The sequence below is a fragment of the Artibeus jamaicensis genome, unplaced genomic scaffold (genome assembly GCF_021234435.1).
Source record: "Artibeus jamaicensis isolate MK-2021 breed Jamaican fruit bat unplaced genomic scaffold, CSHL_Jam_final contig_332, whole genome shotgun sequence".
NCBI lineage: Eukaryota > Metazoa > Chordata > Mammalia > Chiroptera > Phyllostomidae > Artibeus > Artibeus jamaicensis.
The window spans coordinates 2211037-2231327 of record NW_026521788.1 but is presented as its reverse complement, the minus strand read 5'-3'; the positions used below and the strand labels follow the sequence as shown (position 1 = coordinate 2231327).

General features: G+C 37.5%; 1 protein-coding gene across 4 annotated transcripts in view; it reads left to right on the top strand.

Moving 5' to 3' along the window:
* The window catches only part of BTAF1 (B-TFIID TATA-box binding protein associated factor 1), a 116866-nt gene that overhangs the window by 40846 nt on the left and 55729 nt on the right, over positions 1-20291 (top strand). For all 4 annotated transcript variants that reach the window (XM_037156691.2, XM_037156692.2, XM_037156694.2 and 1 more), the window contains 6 exons: positions 117-206; positions 866-961; positions 1059-1235; positions 2092-2232; positions 3023-3147; positions 5617-5737. In XM_037156691.2, coding sequence (XP_037012586.2) covers positions 117-206; positions 866-961; positions 1059-1235; positions 2092-2232; positions 3023-3147; positions 5617-5737 — 750 coding nt within the window. The remainder of the gene's footprint in view (positions 1-116; positions 207-865; positions 962-1058; positions 1236-2091; positions 2233-3022; positions 3148-5616; positions 5738-20291) is intronic.

Sequence of the window (20291 nt, the reverse complement as noted above, 5' to 3'; positions counted from 1 at the left end):
AAGACAATACTGTAGTTGAAAAATAATTTTTAAAAAATGGCATGGTAAAAAAAAAAACGTTAAACTCAGTTTCTGGAGTATTTAACCTCTGACATTTACTTCCGGGTTCTTCTTAGGTTCGACACGGTGCAGGCACTGGGCTTAGGGAAATCCTTAAAGCTCATGGAAAAAGCGGTGGTAAAATGGGAGACAGTACTTTAGAAGAGGTAAGTGTAGTTAAAGCAACAGTTCCTATCAAGTTTCAGTAGTTGGCTCTTTTTCCAGTTAGGGAGGTAACAGTGCATGTGACATGAAGTAGTAATGAGAGGTAAATAATAAATATTGAAAAGCAGTGAGGGAAAAGTAAAAAGATTAGGAAAAGGCTTTTTATAGATAGAGGAAGAATGAGTTCAGGGGAAAGATACTCAGAAACATTGAGTGGAAAAATATGTAGAAGCAATAGTATTTGAGCAGGATATAATGGATTAGAAAGTATAATAAGATGAACAGAGGATAGTTTAGAGGTCAGTGAGCAATATGATTGGTGTAGCATGGAGACACTGGTAATAGGATTGATAGTAGGTAAATAACAGGTATAATTGATATTAGTGAAACCTTAAATAGTTTCTCAATTTCTCTTGCAGTGCAAGTAATATGATAAAGTTCATGAATTTTAAAGATTTTGTTATAGTATATCTGAATTTGGTTAATAAAAAGAAGTGACTAATACAAAAGATAGCAGTTGGAACTCTAATATAGTTTGATTACTGTTCCTACAGCTAATATAACCCATCCCAATATTTTAATTTTTGTTGGATCCAATATGTTTCCCCAACCCACAATATAAAGTGTGATCTTTGTTACTAAAAAAATTATTGTTTAACAGATGATTCAGCAGCATCAAGAATGGTTGGAAGACTTGGTTATTAGACTCCTTTGTGTTTTTGCATTAGACAGATTTGGAGACTTTGTTTCCGATGAAGTAAGTTATCACATAAGGGAAGGTTTGCCCAATCAAATTTTAAATTCAGCAAATAAGCTTTTTGCAAATATGAATTTTCTCTTTTTTTCACTTGCAGGTTGTGGCACCAGTTCGTGAAACTTGTGCTCAAACATTAGGTGTGGTGTTAAAACACATGAATGAAACAGGAGTTCATAAGACTGTGGATGTGCTGCTTAAATTGCTTACACAAGAACAGTGGGAAGTTAGACATGGTGGTCTGCTAGGAATAAAATATGCTTTGGCAGTTCGTCAGGTAAACACTCAACTTTTTTTTTTTTTTTTAAGATTTTATTTATTTATCTTTAGAGGGGAAGGGAAGGAGAGAGGGAGAGAAATATCAATGTATGATTGCCTCTCCTGAGTCCCCTGCTGGGAACTGGCCTGCAACCAGGCATGTGCCCTGACTGGGAATCGAACTGCGATCGTGTGATTCGCAGGCCCGCGCTCAAACATTCAACTTTTTGAAGCAACATGGGAGAGTTTTTCCCTTCTTAGTTTATTTTTATGAATTATGAAATGGCCCTAAATTCTAGTGTTACATATAAGTCAGTCTGTCAAGCTTTGCTCTCTTGAGGTAGTGTCATAGAGATAGGTGATGATAATAAGAAAGTACAAATCAAAAGATGATAAATTAGGTTTGGAAACCTGTTCCTAGTTCATAGCAAGACCAATTCTAGGTGAGATTCCATCTTGTATGATCACACAGGAGTGGCCTCTGAAGGTTAGCTCTGTTGGGAACTTGAAAAGAGTAGATTGGAATAAAGAGAAGCAGGAAGGGGCTGGCTTTTCTTTTGTTCTTCTCATACCCTTTTTAGTTATCAGTGAGCCGAAGGTTCTAGTCCTAGGGGTATGTATGTATATATAGTCTTACCTTGAGAAACTGATGTTTTAAGTCACATTCAGTAGTAAAATACTTGATACTTTTGTAGTCTTTTTCACATAGGATTAGCTAGATAAGCTTCAATGGGTGTTATTTTTTTTTCAGTTTATGTGATTCTTTTTTAATAAATATTGGAATTTATGTTTTCATATGGCAAGTTTAATAAAAATGTTTAAACACAATATTTATACTGTAGAAAGTTAATTTATTTTGATGTATTGTTTTACAGGACGTAATCGATACTTTATTGCCTAAAGTTTTAAGTAAAATAATTGAAGGACTCCAGGACCTTGATGATGATGTCAGAGCTGTTGCTGCAGCATCATTAGTACCTGTGGTAGAAAGCCTTGTGTATCTTCAGACACAGAAGGTAAATGTAATATTTTTGTATATTCTTCATAGAGCTCGTTTACATTTGGGGTAAAGTTTTAGGAAAAACATTTAGTACTTTTCTTCTCCTTTATCCTTTTTTTTCTTACACTAACCTTCTCTGATGTATGCGTTATTAATTATACAATATCTTTGGGAAGAGTGAATTGTGTGTATTAAACAGTATGTAGGGAACTTCCCTGAGGGAAAAAGCAAACACTTCTTATTTACTTTACTCTTGGTTTTTAGACATGAAATTTTTGTTTGTTTTGATTGGGGATTTTTTTGACTTTTGGTTTTTTAAATCTGGTCTTATTTTTTGAAGTGCCTTATTCAAGGTCTGAGTTTCCTTTGTATTATCAAAACCAGAACATGTATATTTGGAAGCACAGCAGGCAATATTTTACAAACAAAATTTATCTTTAGTGCTTTCATAAATAAAATTACATAGAGAAGCAGATCTTGGGTATCTGTACTATATTCTTTTTAAAGTTTAGTTTTTTATATAAAATAAAGTATTGGTTATCTTATTTCCTGAATACTCCCTCCCATTGTGAATCTCGTTAGGAAGTGAAGTTTCAGAGTAGATGTGGCATTAAAAATAAGGGTAGGGAATTACCCTTATTAAAGGCAAATATCTTCTTAACTTGGTTCAAAACTGACACCTATGCAGAGTCATTGGGACTGTGTATGTTGTTGAATCAGTAGTGACTCCTGGGATACAACCTGGCATGGCTTGTGAATAGTCTGTGTAAAATTAGTAACTGTTTTCTTGATAACTGATCTTATAGGTACCCTTCATTATAAACACATTATGGGATGCTCTTCTGGAACTAGATGATCTAACAGCTTCAACAAATAGTATTATGACTCTTCTTTCATCCCTGTTAACTTATCCTCAGGTCCAACAGTGCAGGTAATTATTTTATTCAGTGGAATAAAGTAAAAAGTATTTATACATTTCTAGAGAATTAAGCCTAAAAGAAATGGTAATCTTACCTTTAGGAATGGCAATATAAGTTGTGGGTGCCAAAGATTGCTATTTTTTTTAACTGTCTAGCCACCAGCATATTTGGGGCAGGAGCTTAAGAAGGTCATATTTTTTTACCTTTAGATTACTTTTGTTATAGAATTCTTCATATTATTCATCCTATAATATTTGACTTCAATAATAGTTGCATATTATTTTTACCTCTACACCCAGAATATAGAATTTTAACCTAGTTTAGTGACATAAACTTAGTTAATAGAATTATCATTAAACATCAGCATAACTTTTTCCAAAATATCTCCTCTAGGAACTTTTTCTTTGTAATGTTTATTTCAGTTCTTGTTCTTGATTTCAAGGATTATTCATCAGGAAGGGAGTATATAATAATGTAATATAATGTCCAAAGGCTGAGATTGGGTAGATCCAAACACATAAATAAAAAAATTTGGTGTCACTATTTTCCTATCCTGATATTTGAAATGAAGTTCAGCTAATTGATGCATTCTCTGCCTTTTAGACTGGATCATGAATGTTACTGTTTCTTTTAATAGTATCCTTGGAGATTCAGAAGTAAAAATTTGCATGTAACTTAAAAAAGTCACAGATGAGAAAAATTAATTGCTGGTCTTAGCTAGTGAATGTTCATATGATCATGATCATAAATAATTTCTGGCTGTGTGAGTGGTCTGTTTCCAGTGATACACAAAAACATGTAGAAAATGTTTCAAATAATGCTGGCCTTTCAAATAACGCTGGCCTACTGGTAGTACTTCAATGATAAATTTAGGTTAATAGGATGCTCCACAAATTGGAATAGCAAAATAAGTGCCTGAAAAAGCAAGTGAAGAGGGTAAAAATAAGGTGGTAGTGCATATGCGGAATTTCCTAATTTTCTGTTGCTTTCATTAGTAATGAAAGCTATAAAGAATGATAATCTGTATGAAAACCTTGTTTTAAGCTGAAAAATGCAAAAGTTTTAAATTACCTCTAAGGGTTGGCAAACTCTGTGAAGGCAGATAATGATATTTTTGGCTTTGCAAAACCATATGATCTTTGTCAAAAATACTCAGATCTGTATGTAATGATATTTTTGGTTTTCTGGGCCATATGATCTCTGTTAGAATTACTCAGCTCTGCTATTGTAGCACAAAAGCAGACAGACAATACATAAAAGAAAGAACAAGTCTGTTTTCCAATAAAACTTTATTTAAAAAACCAGATAGACTGGATTTAGACTGTGGGCCTTAGTTTATTGACATGTGCTTTAAATAAAGGATTTAACTTTAAAAGAAATCACCAACTTGATAGTGTCAGGAAAGCTAGATAATGTAAGAAAATGAAAGAATATAGTGAAAATTCTATTAAGTCAGTATGAAATTATGTAGTTGTTATCTTTTCAAAATTATCTTATTAGAAAATTTGCTTCATGTATTTGGCAGATACTTTCTAGTTTATGTAGGAAGAAGTGCAGGATGTCATTTGGAGCATGAGCAATTACACTATTAACAAGGCCTTGTTATAATGCTTTTACATATTTTCAGTCTGTTTTATGTCTGTGTGCATGTGTACTAAATGTGTATATTAATGTAAGAAGTCCTGTTTATATGAGCTTTTAAGTAATAAACCATTAAAATATAGGCCTCTTGAGAACCGTAATTACACTGACACATTCTTTTTTATCCATGCCTTTTTTGTACAGGGGTTTCATATGTATTTCAGATGTTACTGACAAATCATTTCTTAATTCTAGGTAATGTTTAAAAATCACTCCTGGATGTGACAGGAATCCTGTGATCCAAGTTATTAGCCTAGATGTGCCTTTGCTTGCTTCCCCATTTAAAATCTAATCTGTAAGAAGGAAGATATTTGAGTTTTCTTAGTAGTGCTAAATGAGGCTAACTTTCAAAGCTACTACCATACCACCTCTTGTTCATTTGATATATGGCAGAGATGGTCCCAGAGGGGGTGTAAGTTATGGTATCTAATGGTTACCCATAGGAAAGGAGTTAGGATTAGCAATCTTGATTTTGTGTAGGTTTACTATGAGCTAAGATACAAGTCCCATTTTCCTGAGTAAGAACGGATTGAGAATAAAAACACTTATATTGGAAAATTCTAATTTGATAAAGGTAATTTGTGGTATCAGTGCCATAGATGTACCTAATGGTACTATTTCTATTCTTCTTTTTGACTGTGTTTGCTCTGGCTCTTCCTGTACTATAATAACAGTTTTGAATGAGGGTGTTAAATGAGTGTTTTCATGAAAAGTGTATTAGATTTTTAGAATTTACTCATCGCAAAAGATGGTAATTCCATAAGGAAATGATATTTAGATAATGTATCAATGAAGTTTCCATTGAGAATAATTAGATTAACTTGTGTCTTTTTTATTAGTATTCAGCAGTCACTCACAGTTTTAGTTCCACGTGTCTGGCCTTTTTTGCATCACACTATATCATCAGTTCGAAGAGCAGCATTGGAAACTCTGTTTACATTATTATCAACACAGGACCAGGTAAGGAATAACTATGTATAATAATCTTAAAATTTATATAAATTAATTTTATAAAATAAATTGGACCTCCATGTTTTCCTTGCTACACATCCAAAGATCAGGAGAATGCTGGGCATAGTAGAGATGGTATGGTGACCATGTAGACACATAGGGATATAGTTACCATGAGGGCAGAACTATTTTAATATTTTGCTCTAGGTTCTATTACTAGCACTTGGAATAGTGTTTAACACATAGACCTTCAGTAAATATTTGTTGAGTGAAGGCTTAAATAGTCTCTTCTTGTCAAGGATTTGTCAAGGACTGTTATATTTACTTTTTGTTCTATGTGGTTGATAGTTTGATGGTTGGCAGAATCCATCTCAGGTTAGAAGGTTACATTTGAAGCTCTACAGTGCTTCTAAAGACTAAGAATGAAATTGTTAGGCACTTGATTCCTTTTAAGGAATACTCAATCTAAAGAGATGGTATATCCCAGGATAGCGTACTTCAGGAGTCATGCATTGAAACACCTATACAAATCATTCAGATAATATTAGTGTGTGAATGGAATCTGAGGTGAGCTGAGGAGTCCTTGCACTGTGTATAAAAGGCTTCACATTCCTATTCTTAAAATAACCCTGTAGGTCAAACATAATACTCAAAATTAGGGAAATATAAGGAATCCATTCTTCTATCATGCTGTTATTTATAGGTACTAGAATTTGAGCCAGTAATCTTTAAAAAGCAGTGGTTTCTTTTTTTCAGACAATAGATTATAGTATAAATAAATATCTTTTGGTTCATTAACCATGCATTTCTATATGAATTAGGAATATTCCATGTAGACTTGCTTTCATCTGCAGCATGGTACTATGTTGCACTTCCATGAATCACCATCTGCAAATTTTGTTTTTCATTATCTTTTTTGATTTTGTCTAATCATACTTCTGAGGAAAAATTATCAAGTCCATTTTTTAATCCTCAGTTGATCAGGCATGGGTCGATGCAACAAAACTGGCATGGGTTATTCTCAAGTTTAATTTTTGTTTTAGTTTTGTTGTTCTATGTAATTTATTGTTTCAGGTCTTATATTTAGGTCCTTGATCATTTTGAAATAATTTTTGTACATGGGGACAAACTGTAATCTAGGTTCTTTCTTTTGCATGTGGTTTTCCAATTTTCCCACCATAATTTATTGAAGAGGTTTTCTTTGCTCCATTATGTTTTTGTCTCCTTTAAAATTACTTGCCCCATATACGTGTGGTTTTATTTCTGGGCTCTCAATTCTATTCCATTGGTCTGTGTCCTTTTTCTCCTAGTGCCATGCTGTTTTAATCATCGTAGCTCTGTAGTATACTTTAAAGTCAGGTATTTTGATACCTTCAGCTTTGTTCTTTTTTTTCTCAGGAATGCTTTGGCTATTCAGGGTTTTTTTGTAGTTCTATACAAATCTGATGATTTTTCTGTTCCTTTAAAAAATGACATTGGAATTGGAATTTTGATGGGGATTGCTTTGGGTAATATGGCCATTATAACTATGTTGATTCTTCTAATCCATGAACAGGTAATATCTTTTCATTTCATCGTCTTTTTCAGTCTCTTAATAATACTTTGTAGTTTTCAAATACAGTTCCTTCACATCCTTTGTTAAGTTTATTCCTAGGTATTATATTTTGGTTGCAATTGCAAAAGGAATCGGTTTTTTGTTTTTTGTTTTTTTTTTTTCATTACACTTTCTGAAATTTCATTGTTAGTATACAGGAAAGCAGTGGATTTTTGTACATTGATTTTGTATGCTACAACTTTATTTTTTGTTTCTAATAGTTTTTTTCTGTGGAGTCTTTAGGGTTTTCTATAAACCAAATCATGTCATCTGCAATGATCCAAACAAACAATTCAGTTAAAAAAATGGACAGAGACCTGAATATATACTTATCTCAAGAAGACCTACAAATGGCCAACATTCCCAACTTAGATGTCTTATTTCTCTTATTTTCTTTTTAAAAAAATTGTAAATGTATGTTTTCCTGCTTATTTCTTTCTCTTGCCTGATTGCTCTTGCTTAGGAATTCCAGTACTATGTTGAATAAGAGCAGTGAGAGAGGTCATCCTTATCTTCTTCCTGATTTTAGAAGCAAAGCTTTCAATTTTTCACCATTTAGTATGATGTGAGCTAAGGGTTTGTCATATATGGCCTTTATTATGTTGGGGTACTTTCCTTCTATACCCATTTTATTGACTGTTTTAATCATAAATGGATGTTGTATGTTATCAAGTGCTTTTTCTGCATCTATTGATAAGATCTTATGGTTTTTATGTTTTGTTAATGTGAAATATTACATTCGTCACTTTGCATATACTAAGTCATTTTTGTGCCCTGGAATGAACCCCACTTGATCATGATGTATTATAATTTTTTAAATGTATTGTTGTATTTGACTTGTGAGTATTTCATTTAGGATTTTTGCATCTGTATTTTTCAGAGCTATTGGTCTGTAGTTTTCTTCGCTTTTGGTTCATCCTTGCCAGGTTTTGGTATCAGGGATATGTTGATTTTATGTTTTAGGAAGTATTGCCTCTTCAATATTTTGGAAGAGTTTGAGAAGGATAGATATCAAAGCTTCTTCGAATGTTTGGTAAAATTCACTAGTGAAGCCATCTGCTCCTGGACTTTTATTTTTGGGGAAGTTTTTGATGGGGGTTTCAGTTTCTTCCCTGTTGATTAGTCTGTTTAGATTTTCCTGTTCTCCACGATTGCACCTAAGGAAGTTATGTACTTCTAGAACTTACCCACTTCTTCTAGGTTATTGAATTTGGTGGCATATTGTCTTTCATAATGAGTTGGCCAAAAAATCCATTTAGTTTTTTCCATAAAATAGAAGACACATTTTCATCTTTACCAGTAAAGATGAAAGAGTAAATTTTTGGTTTGGGTATTTTGAGTATGTTGGCTATCTCCCATGTAGTATAATGTTGATTGTTTTCAATTAATGTCTCAATTCGATCACTAATTGTGGATTCTATTTGCTTGGAGAATCATTTTGTACCCTTTCATTTTGAGTCTGTCTTTGTGTTTGCAGCTTAGATACATCTCCTAAAGGCAGCATATGGTTGGGTTTTGTTTTTTATCCAGTCTGCCACTCTGTGCCTTTTTATTGGTGAATCCAGTTCATTTACATTTAGAGGAATTATTGATGTATGAGGATTTTCTTTTCTTTTTTAAAAATATTTTATTTTTTTATTTTTAGAGGGATGGAGGGAGAAAGTGAGGGAGAGAAACATCAATGTGTGGTAGATAATTGATAGATTGCCTCTCACATGCCCCCAACTGGGGGCCTGTTCCACAACCCAGGCATGTGCCCTGACTGGGCATCAAACTGGCAACCTTTTGGTTTGCAGGCCAGCAGCACTCAGTCCACTGAGCCACACCAGCCAGGGAAATATGTGAGGATTTTCTATGGCCATTTTATTTTTTTGTTTTGATAGCTCTCTACATCCATTGATTCTTTTTATTTTTAAAGATTTTATTTTTTTTATTTTTAGAGAGAGGGGAAGTGAGGGAGAAAGAGAGGGAGAGAAACATTGATGTGAGAGAGAAACACTGATTGGTTGCCTTTTGCACACGCCCCAACCTGGGACAGAGCCCAGAACCCAGGCATGTGCCCTGACAGGGAATCAAATAGGTGACCTTTTGTTTTGTGGGATGACACCCAACAAGTGAGCCACTTTGGTCAGGGCTCCATTGTTTTTCTGTTTGATGTTTTTGTTTGGTGGTATTCTGTACCTTATTGCTCTGTTTCCTCTTATTTTTTTTAAGTTTTGTGTCTCAGGATTTTTTTGTTTTTGTTTTTTGTTTGTGTATGTGGTTACAATTGGGTTTATAAAAAAGAAAATTTCATACACACAGTAGTCCTTTTTCTTTTGATGCATCTTATCTTCATCTTCCTCTGCAGATTTAGACCTTTACTCCCTCCTTGCCTTTTTATGTTTTTCTTCTTACAAATTATCCCTGTTTATGCTGTAAGTTTGTTGGAGATCTTACTTGTAGTTTTGTGACCTTTTGTTCTTTATTTCAGGTAGAATTAACCCCCTTGAGTATTTCCTGCAGTGGACATCTGGTGATAAATTCCCTCAGATTCTGTATGACTGGAAAAGTCTTTATTTCTCCTTCATAGCTAAAGGATAACTTTGCTGGATATTTTATACTTGACTGGTAATTTCTCTCTTTCAGTGGTTTGAGTATTTGGTTCCACTCTCTTCTAGCTTGTAAAGCTTCTGCAGAGAAGTCCGATGATAACCTAATGGGCTTTTCTTTATCAGTTACTTTCTTCATTTCCCTGGACCCCTTGAAAATTCTTTGTCAGTAATTTTTTAAAATTTTTATTTATTGATATTAGAGAGAAAGGAAGGGGAAGAGAGAGACACACTGATTTGTTGTTCCACTTATTTGTGTATCACGTGGTTGCTTCCTCTGTGTGCCTTGATAAGGGATTGAACCTGCAACCTTGATGTAACGGGATGATGCTCTAACCAACTGAGCTACCAGGCCAGGGGTCTTTGTCATTAATTTTTGACAATTTTAATACAGTGTGCCTTAGAGAAGTCCTCTTTATATTGGGGTAATTGGGTGTCCTGCTTGTTTTTGGATTAGAGGATCTAGCTCTTTGCATAGATTTGAGGGATTCTCATTAATTATTGGTTCAAAGAGGCTCTCTGTTCCCTTCTCCCTCTCTTCTGGTATGCCTGTTATTCTTACATTGCTCTTTTTGGTGGAATCAGGTAGTTTTCATAGAGTTCTTTCTTTTTTTTTTTTTTTTTTATGCTCAGGACTCTCTCTTTTTCCCTGTTGTCATTTCTGGATCTCTATTTCCAAATTCACTAATTCTTTTATCCATCTGGTCATCTCTATTTCCTATGTTTGCTAGTTCATTCTTGATCTCTTTTATTAAGTTCTTCATCTCCGTAATTTGTTTTGTTCTTTAAAAAAATTGTTTAATCCACACTCAAGGACAGTTTTTCATTGCTTTTTTAGAGAAAATGGGAGGGAGAGAGGAAAGGAGAGAAACATCAATTGGTTGTCTTCCATATGTGCCTGGACCAGGGAACAAACTTGCAAACCTTCAGTTATGGGAAGATGCTCCACTCAACTGAGGCACCCCAGCCAGGGCAATATGTTTTATTGATTTGGGGTGGGGGGAAGAGAGGATTATCCATGTGAGAGACAAGCATTGATCAGTTGCTTCCTGTGAGTGCCCCCACCTGGGATTGGACTTGTAACCATTTTATGGTGCACATACAGCACTCCCCAACTGAGCCATCCAGCTAGGGCAGGTTTTTCTTTTTTTTAAAGTTTCAAACTGGTAAAATAATTCATTTTATTCCTTGATTTGTTTTCTGGGCTCATTACATTGAGTATCTGTATTTTCTTGCATCTCTTTTTTTTTTTTGTCAGAACTACCATCTTAAATTCTCTCATTTAAATCACATATTTCCATATCTTTCAATTTATTTTCTGGAGATGTTTAATTTTATTTCTGAGTTGCCTCGCTACTTTGGTTATTCATGGTATTCGATGGATTCCTTCTCTGTCTTGGCATGTATATATTTATGACATTTCTCTAGTAGATGGATACAAAGAAGCTTTCTGTTATTTTTCAGTAGGTGGTGCTGAATCATACGCTTTTTAGCTCTCTTGCACTCCTCTGGCTTTTCAGTCCTCCACAGGGTGGTGGAAACTGGGAGTTTGAGAACATCCCCTGTGAGTGGGTTTCCCCAGTCCCAGGGACCAGCCAACCTCACATGAAAAACATTGGGCAGTGAAGCTCCAAATTCATGAAATCCCAGTGCTGTCCTCTGCAGCTAGATGCTACCATCAGTGTAGCGGCCGTGATGTGTGGCAGTAGGTGGGCTGGGGTACCCTCCTGACTGCAAAGTGACTTTGCCCTCTTGATAATGGCAACCTCAGACATCCACAGAGTCACCCCTGTACCCTGATACTAGGATCATTCACAGAGTTTGCCCTTTGCTCAGGGAAAAAGTGATTCTATAGTACCAGTTCTGAGATTAGCAGATAATGTGCTCCACAGCCCACAAAGGGAGGCAAGCTCTGGGCGGTTAAGGGGCAGCCAGGCTCCGTGGCTTTGTTTCCAGAATGCCATTTACAAGACAGCCATGGCCACATCTCTGTGTTCTATCCCTGCCCAGGTCACTGGGCTCAGGGGCAGCAGTTACTGCCCACTCCTGCAGGAATGCCCACTGAATCTCTTTGTTCCTCTTAGCTGAGGGGAGTACCATCCACATCCTGATTCTTTCCCTCTCCAGGCTGAGTTGCACCATGAGCACCCAGCTGTAGGGCTATATCCATGGCTGAGCTCAGCTCTTCTTCCTTCCCCAGTTTTCTTCCACTTGCCCACCTTTAGGATGTTTCAATGTGCAGATCTCTCAGATGTGTTTGTGTGTTAAGCAGGGAATCCTTTGTTGAATCACAGCTATTTAAATTTTTCCAACTTCAAGGGCAGAGGTCAGGGGGATATCTCACACTGCCATTTCTCTGGTGTCATTTGTACTATTACTTTTCGGTTGCTTTTTCCTAGTTATTTTTCTTAGCTGTCAGTTGTGATTTCTCATTTTTGTTAGTCTTATAACGTGGTGTTTCCTGCCATGTATTGAATTTTTTACAGTATAGGCAAGATCACAATATTGTTCCAAATCCCCTTCCAAATATTTTTTAGTTTCTAAATGATTGTTGATATTGGCAATTAAAATTATATGGTCTCAGGATAATTTGTGGGACCATAGATCAGTTACTTGCAGACTGATTAATGATTTGTCATTGCTTATTATATTAGAATTAAATTCCTGCCTTTCTCGGTCTTCTGTTACTTGGATCTTGTCAACCTTTTCTCCTACTATTTCCTAATATATAACCTGGAATCTCCAAGAAAATTTCCCAAGTCCACCCCTGTATGCCAACTATAACCATGTTATGTTCATTTTATGAAATTTTATCTGTACATGGCTCATTATCTGCTCCCTCCTTCGTAAATATTTTCTTTTTTCCCCTCTCCATTTCTTTCCTTCAGGGAACAGCTCAAATCTCTACTGTCACAAAGCTATTCCAGTTCTTTAATTCACTGTGATTTGTTTTTTTATCTGAACCATTACTTAAAGTCATTATGTAGTGAAACACTTATTTAATGGCTATTAATTTTGTGATCTCAGCAACATTACTTGCTTTCTGAGATGATACCAAAGTAAACCATGTCTAATTCTTTCTGATGCTTTTGTCTGTTTTTGTAGTCCTTTACATGGCATTGCCTGATTATTGATTGATTTGTAGCTACATGCAAACTCTTGTAATGCAAGTCCGTGATCTCTTAAATTTTGAAATTCAGAGGTTTTTCATAATTTGGGTTAGTTTAAAGAACTACTTATTTGATGGAAAAAACTAACCATTCTTAAGAAAGGCTATTAATAAGTCTTTAGTCTGCTTAATATGTCTGCTTTCAAATTTTGCTGCAGACATATTAATATGTTTTATTTAGGTGCTACCTCTGACTCTATAAAGGATATTGTGTAACATACAGTATATAAAACCTCATTATTATTCTAAAATTTGAAAAGTAGTGAATTTCTAAACAAATTTGGATCCAGGGAATTTGGACAAGAGATGATAGACCTGTATTGTTGATAAAATCTACCCTCACTTTAACTTGCCTTTCCCTTTCCTGAGCTGCTTTTTATCACTATTTTTCCTCGTCAGTGGTTTAACTAAACAGCAAATCTGGGTTTTAACCTTGGCCCTACCATTTGTTAACTCTATGACCTCAGTCATTTATTTAACCCTTTTGGTGATAATCCCTATTCAGACTTTCTTGGTGTTACAGGACCAAGTAAGATAATGTATATGAAAGTGCTTCAAAAATGTTAATGCTACACAAATTAAACAATTAATAATACAGATAGTGAGGACAATAATTAACACTTTCACTTCTGGGAATTCTTTTATAATAATTTGGAAATCTTGTTTATATTTGGAGTGTAAGAATGATATTTAATTGTAATAATTATAATCCAAGGTATTATTGAGGGGTTATGCTATGCTATGAACAATTAAGTGTTATGAACTGGTAAGCACTTTACATGGGATAGCTACTCCCATTCCTATTTTGCAGATGAGGGAACTAATGATCAAAAATTAAGAAACTTTCCCAAGCTCACATAGCTATACAACTCATGGTAAGTAGCTCAGCTCAGCTCAGAATCATGTCTAATTCTGGCTGACTTTCAGTTCTTTTTTTTTTTTTTTTTTAACATTTTTTATTTTCCAATTACAGTTGTTGCAGGTGTGCACCCCAGTGACCTTCCCGAAGAATATTGTGCCCATCTGACACCATACATAGTTATTAGAGTATTATTGGCTATATTCCTTATCCTGTACTTTACAGTCCCATGACTGTTCTATAACAACAAATTTGTACTTCTTAATCCCTTCACTTTTTTCACCCAACCCCCAACACCTCTCCCATCTGACAACCATGAAAATGTTCTCTGTATCTGAGTCTGTTTCTGTTCTGCTTGTTTGTTTTGTTTTGTAGATTCCATTGTTGATAGATATGTATTTATTGCCATATTATTGTTTATGTTTTTGATCTTATTTTATGTAACACTGGTTTGGTGGTAGTGAACTCCTTTGGCTTTTTAAAAATTATTATTCCTCACTTGATATGTTTATTGATTTTAGGGAGGAGGTTCAAGGGTGGAGGAGAGAAAAGGAGAAACACTGACGTAAAAAGAGAAACATTGATTGGTTGCATCTCTTATGCTGTCTGACCTGGGGTCAGACCACAACTTTTTGGTGTACGAGATGATGCTTCAACCATCTGAGTTACTTGGCCAGATCTCTGTTAGCTTTTTCTTGTTTGGGAAGCTCTTTAAACGTCCTTTGATTCTAAATGATAGATTTCCTGGGGAGAGTAATCTTGGTTGTAGGTCCTTGCTTTTCCTTCACAAGATTAGGAAAGTTTTCTGTTGTCATTTTTTCAAACAAGTTTTCAATGTCTTGCTCTCTCTCTTTTTCTAGCACCCCCATTGGTATATTTGAAGTTGTCCCAGAGGGTCCTTACACTGTCCTCATGTTTTGGATTCTTTTATCTTTTTGCTTTTCTCATTGGATGTTTTCTGCTTCCGTATCTTCTAAATTTCTGCTTTGATCCTCTGCTTCATTTACTCCATTGTTGATTCCCTATGATGTAGTCTTCATTTCAGTTAATCTAGCCTTCATTTCTGACTGATTCTTTTTTGTGATTTGCATGTCCTTTGTCATGTTGTTGAAGTTCTCACTAAGTTCATCTACTCTTCCTTTAAGTTAATTAGTATCCTTATAACCATTATTTTGAATTCTGCATCTAGTACATTGCTCGTCTTTATTTTGTTTAGTTCTTTTCCTGGAGTTTTGTTCTGTTTTTTCAACTGAGACATGTTTCCTTATCTCCCATTGTTTAGCAGCCTCCTTGTGTTTGTTTCTGTGTATTAGGTAGAGCTACTACACCTCCTGGTCTTGGTAGAGTGGCCTTATGTAGTAGGCATCCTGAAGGGTCCAGTGACACAGCCTCCAAGTTCAGCTAAGCTGGGAACTCCAGATGCCATACCCCTCCCATATAGACTATGTATACCTTCCTGGTATAGTTGAGCCTTAATTGCTGTTGGCATTTCAATGGAAGGGATTTCCCCCATGCTGATTGGATTCAAGGACTGACTGCAACCACTGTGGAAGATCAGCTGTGCAGAGTCCCAACCCACAGAGCAGTACTTCAGCAAGGCTCCATTGAGCCTGCCTCCTGAATATGTCCATTATGGAGGAGGTTGGCTGGTGCTTTGATGTGGTTTGAAGGTGTTTACCTGGTGTGTCGGCTCTTGGGCCTTTGAGGAGGTGCAAGCCAAGGTTAGCCACCATCTGTTTCTACCTGAGGCCTCTCAGCATGAGCTACAAAATGATCTGCAGATGGCTGCTAATCGTTCTGGACTTGGAGGTGCCCAGGAGAGGCCAAGCTGTGAACTAAGGCCAGCTGCTGCTAGTACCAGACCTGGGGCACAGCACTTCAAGGCCAGTTACTGCTTATTTAAGAGATTTTAGGAAAGTCTGAAGCATGAGCTAAGACAGGCTATTTGTATGGAAAAGTCACTGGAAACAGCTTGGTGGGACCACCAGTGGGATGATCCAAGACAGGGTCTTGGGAACTCACAGGGGTAGGAGGGGTGGCAAACAATGATAGCCAGGTTGATACAGTCTCAGATATGACTCAGCAAAAGAACAATGGCCTCTGCCAGAACTTCCATCTGGGAGACAGTTGCTCCTGCAGCTCTTGCCCTGATGCTAGACACTTCACTTCCTCCTGTATGTTCCTGGAGCCTTTCAAGCTATTGCTCCAGCACTGGAACTCAGAAGGAGTGTGTCTGAGTAAGTTGTGCTTGGGTCCTTTGAGAGAAACACCTAGGACTCCAGAAACCTGTCTCACTCAACCACAATTTCCATTGGTTTTCACAACCAGAAGTTAAAGGGTCGTCTTTTTCTGACACTGGAACCCTGGGGGTCCTGGTTTAGGGCTGGAGGTCCTGGTATATGGCTGGGACCCCTTACTCCTCAGGGGGCACCTTCACAGCCAAGCTATCCCTCCCAATTTTTATCTACTGCATGTGGGTGTGAGCTGGTGTGGGTATGGGACCAGCCTGTTTTGCATCTCCACTCCTACCAGTCTAAATGTGGTTGCTTCTTTATAGTCTTAGTTGTAGGACTTCCATTGGCTAAATTTCAGGTGATTGTGAATGATGGTTATTCTGTAGTTTAGTTTGTTTAAAAAAAAAAAAGTGTCTTATTAATTATGCTCTTACAGTTGTCCAAATTTTTTCTTCTTTGCTCCCCTTCTCCCAGTACCTGCCTCCCCTCCAGCAGTCCCCCCACCTTAGTTGATGTCCAGAGGTTGTGCATATAAGTTCTTTGGCTTCTCCATTTTCTATACCTTACTTAACACCCCCCGCCCCGGTCTATTTTATATCTACCAATTATGCTTCTGAATCCCTGTACCTTCTCCCCTGTTCTCCCCCTTCCCTCTCCCCACTGATAACCCTCCAGATAATCTCCATATTTATGATTCTGTTCCTGTTCCAGTTGTTTGCTTAGTTTTTGTTTTTGTTTTTTAGATGCAATTGTTGATGGTTGTGAGTTTCTTGTCATTTTACTGTTCATAGTTTTTATCTCATTTTTCTTAAATAAGTCCCTTTAACATTTTATATAATAAGGACTCGATGATGTTGAACTCTTAGTTTTGCCTTGTCTGGGAAGCACTTTATCTGCCCTTCCATTCTAAGTGATAGCTGTGCTAGATAGAGTAATCTAGGTTGTAGGTCTTTGCTTTTCATCAGTTTGAGTATTTCTTGCCAGTCCCTTTTGCCTGCAAAATTTCTATTGAGAAATCAGCTGATAGTCTTATGGGAACTCCTTTGTAACTTTCTGCTTTTCTCTTGCTACTTTTAAGATTCTCTCTTTATCTTTAACCTTTGGCGTTTTAATTATGATGTGTCTTCCTCTTTGGATCCAACTTGTTTGGGACTCTCTCTGCTTCCTGGACTTGTATGTCTCTTTCCTTCACGATACAGAGAAGTTTTCTTTTGTTTTCACATAAGTTTTCAATTTCTTGCTCTTCCTCTCTTCTTCTGGCATTCCTTTGATTCAAATGTTGGCACTTTTAGAGTTGTCCCAGAGTGGTCTTATTCTCTCCTTTTTCTTTTGAATTCTAGTTTCTTCATTCTTTTCTGGTTGGTTGTTTATTTCCTCCTTATGTTTCAAATTGTTGATTTGAGCCCCAGCTTCCCTCCCTTTACTGTGGAGTCTCTGTGGATTTTTTCTTTATTTCTCTTAGGGTATCCTCCTCCATTTCTTCCCTTGTGCTTTTGCCATACTCAGTGAGTTCTCTGAACATCCTGATCACCAGTGTTTTGAACTTTTTTTCAATTAATTTTTAAATTGATTATGCCATTACGTTGTTCTATTCCCCCCCACCCTATCCCCCCATCCCCACCATTACCCCCCCTTTAGTTTATGACCATGTGTCTCAAGTTCTTTAGGTTCTGTATTTCCCATACTATTCTTGCCCCCTCATCTGTTTTCTATCTACTGTCTATGCTACTTATTTTCTGTACCTTCTCCCCCCTTCCCCTCCTCCCACTCCCCTGTTGCTCACCCTCCTTGAGATCTTCATTTCTATGTTTCCACTCCTGATCTAGCTGTCCTTTTAGTTTGCTTTTGTTTTAGGTGTGGTTCTTAATAACTGTTTGCTGTCCTTTCACTGTTCATCTTTTTTTTAACAACTTTTTCTTAGATAAGTCCCTTTAACATTTCATATAATAAGGGCTTGGTGATGATGAACTCCTTGAATTTGATCTTATCTGAGAAGCACTTTATCTGTCCTTCCATTCTAAATGAAAGTTTTGCTGGATAGAGCAATCTTGGTTGTAGGTCTTTGGATTTCATGATTTGGAATACTTCTTTCCAGCCCCTTCTTGCCTGTAAGGTCTCTTTTGAGAAATCAGCTGACAGTCTGATGGGGACTCCTTTGTAGGTGACTGTCCCCTTAGCTCTTGCTGCTTCTAGGATTCTCTCCATTTTTTTTTTTTAAAGATTTTTATTTATTTATCTTTAGAGGGGAAGGGAAGGAGAGAGGGAGAGCAACATCAATGTATGGTTGCCTTTCGTGCATCTCCTGCTGGGAACTGGCCTGCAGGGAACCTGCCTGCAACCCTGGCATGTGCCCTGACTGGGAATCAAACCGCGATTGCCTGGTTCACAGGCCCGCGCTCAATCCACTGAGTCTCTCCTTCATTTTAATCTTGGCTAATGTAATTATGATGTGCCTTGGTGTGTTTCTTCTTGGGTCCACCTTCTTTGGGACTCTCTGAGCTTCCTGGATTTCCTGGAAGTCTATTTCCTTTGCCAGATTGGGGAAATCCTCCTTTATTATAATTTGTTCAAATAAGTTTTCCACTGGTGGCTATGCCTTTCCCCCTTCTGGTACCCCTATAATTCGGATGTTGGAACGTTTAAAGATGTCCTGGAGGTTCCTGCGACTCTCCTCATTTTTTTGAATTCTTGCTTCTTGACTCTTTTCTGTTTGGCCATTATTTGCTTTCTTCTGTTCCACTCCATTGATTTGAGTCCCAGTTTCCTTTTCATCGCTATTGGTTTCCTGTGCAATTCCATTCATTTCAATTAGTTTCGCCTTCATATGTATATCTAATTTGTGGCTATAATCAACCAGTTCTGTGAGGATCCTGATCACCAGTGTTTTAAACTGTGTGTCTGAGAGTTTTGCTATTTCTTCATTGCTTAGATTTATAGGCTCTGGGGCTTTGAGATCTTTTTGAGCCATTTTTGTTCTGTTCACGCCCCTTAAGTACCAGGAGCAGAGCCTTGGACTCCCAGGTCGCTAGGTTGTGACGCTGTATGTGGGGGCGTGGTCAGAGCAGGGAAATGGCGGCCCCCTCTGCTGTTTCTTGCTGCTGGGTGAGGAGCAGAGCCTCAGGTGGTTCACCAGGGCAGGGCCACTTAGGTCACTGGGTTATGACACTGTATGTGGAGGCGGGGTCGGAGCAGGGAAATGGTGGCACCCTCTGCTGCCTCTCGCCACTGGGGCCTGCTGGGTCCCATCCAATCGCCCACTCCCTTGCTTGTCTATCCACGCATGGGTGCGAGACCACAGTCAACTCGCAGCCCTGCTCCCTTGCTGTTTCCCCATGGTCGCTCGCTGAGTTGCCCGCTGAGTTGCCCACCAGGTCCAACCCTGCGCCTGGATTCCGCGCGCCTGAGTCTGTCTGACCGAGTTTTCCTGTGCAACCCCGCTCCTCCAGCTGCTGGTTTCGCCCCTCTTACTGGTCAGGCTGAAGAATTTGTTGTTATGAGACTTCTGAAAAGTTCAATTTTCTGTGTTCTGGCTGTTTTCTGTTGCTAATATTTAGTTGTCTCTAAACTTGGTTGTGTGAGAAAGCATGACGTCTCCACCTATGCCTCCATCTTGGCGGAAGTCCCCCACTGTTTTGAACTTTGCGTCTGATAGGTTGGCTCTCTCTGTTTTCCTTAGTTCTTTCTGGGGTTTTTGTTCTGTTCTTTCATTTGGGTCAAATTTCTTTGTCTCCTCTATTTGGCAGCCTGCCTGTGTTTGTTTCTGTATATTGGGCAGAGCTGCTTTGACTTCCTGTCTTAGCACACTTGTTAAGTTGTATGGGGCAGACCTTTAGGTATTTTCCAGGGCAGGGCAACTTGTTTCACTTCTTTGTGGCTCTGTGTGTGGGGGAGGGGTTAGAAAGAGGGCAGTGCCACTGAGGCTTGCTTGGCACTCATCCCATTTCCAGTCACTTTACCCCTTCCCGTATGCAACTGGCACCCCTCCTATTGCTCCCCCAGTGGTGGTTCCCAGAGTGGGTGGGTTTGCGGGCTCTTTAAATGGCCTCTTCTGAGAGACTGGCAGTTTCTTTGGCCACCCTAACCACCACTGACTTTTATGGCCAGACAGTATAAGGT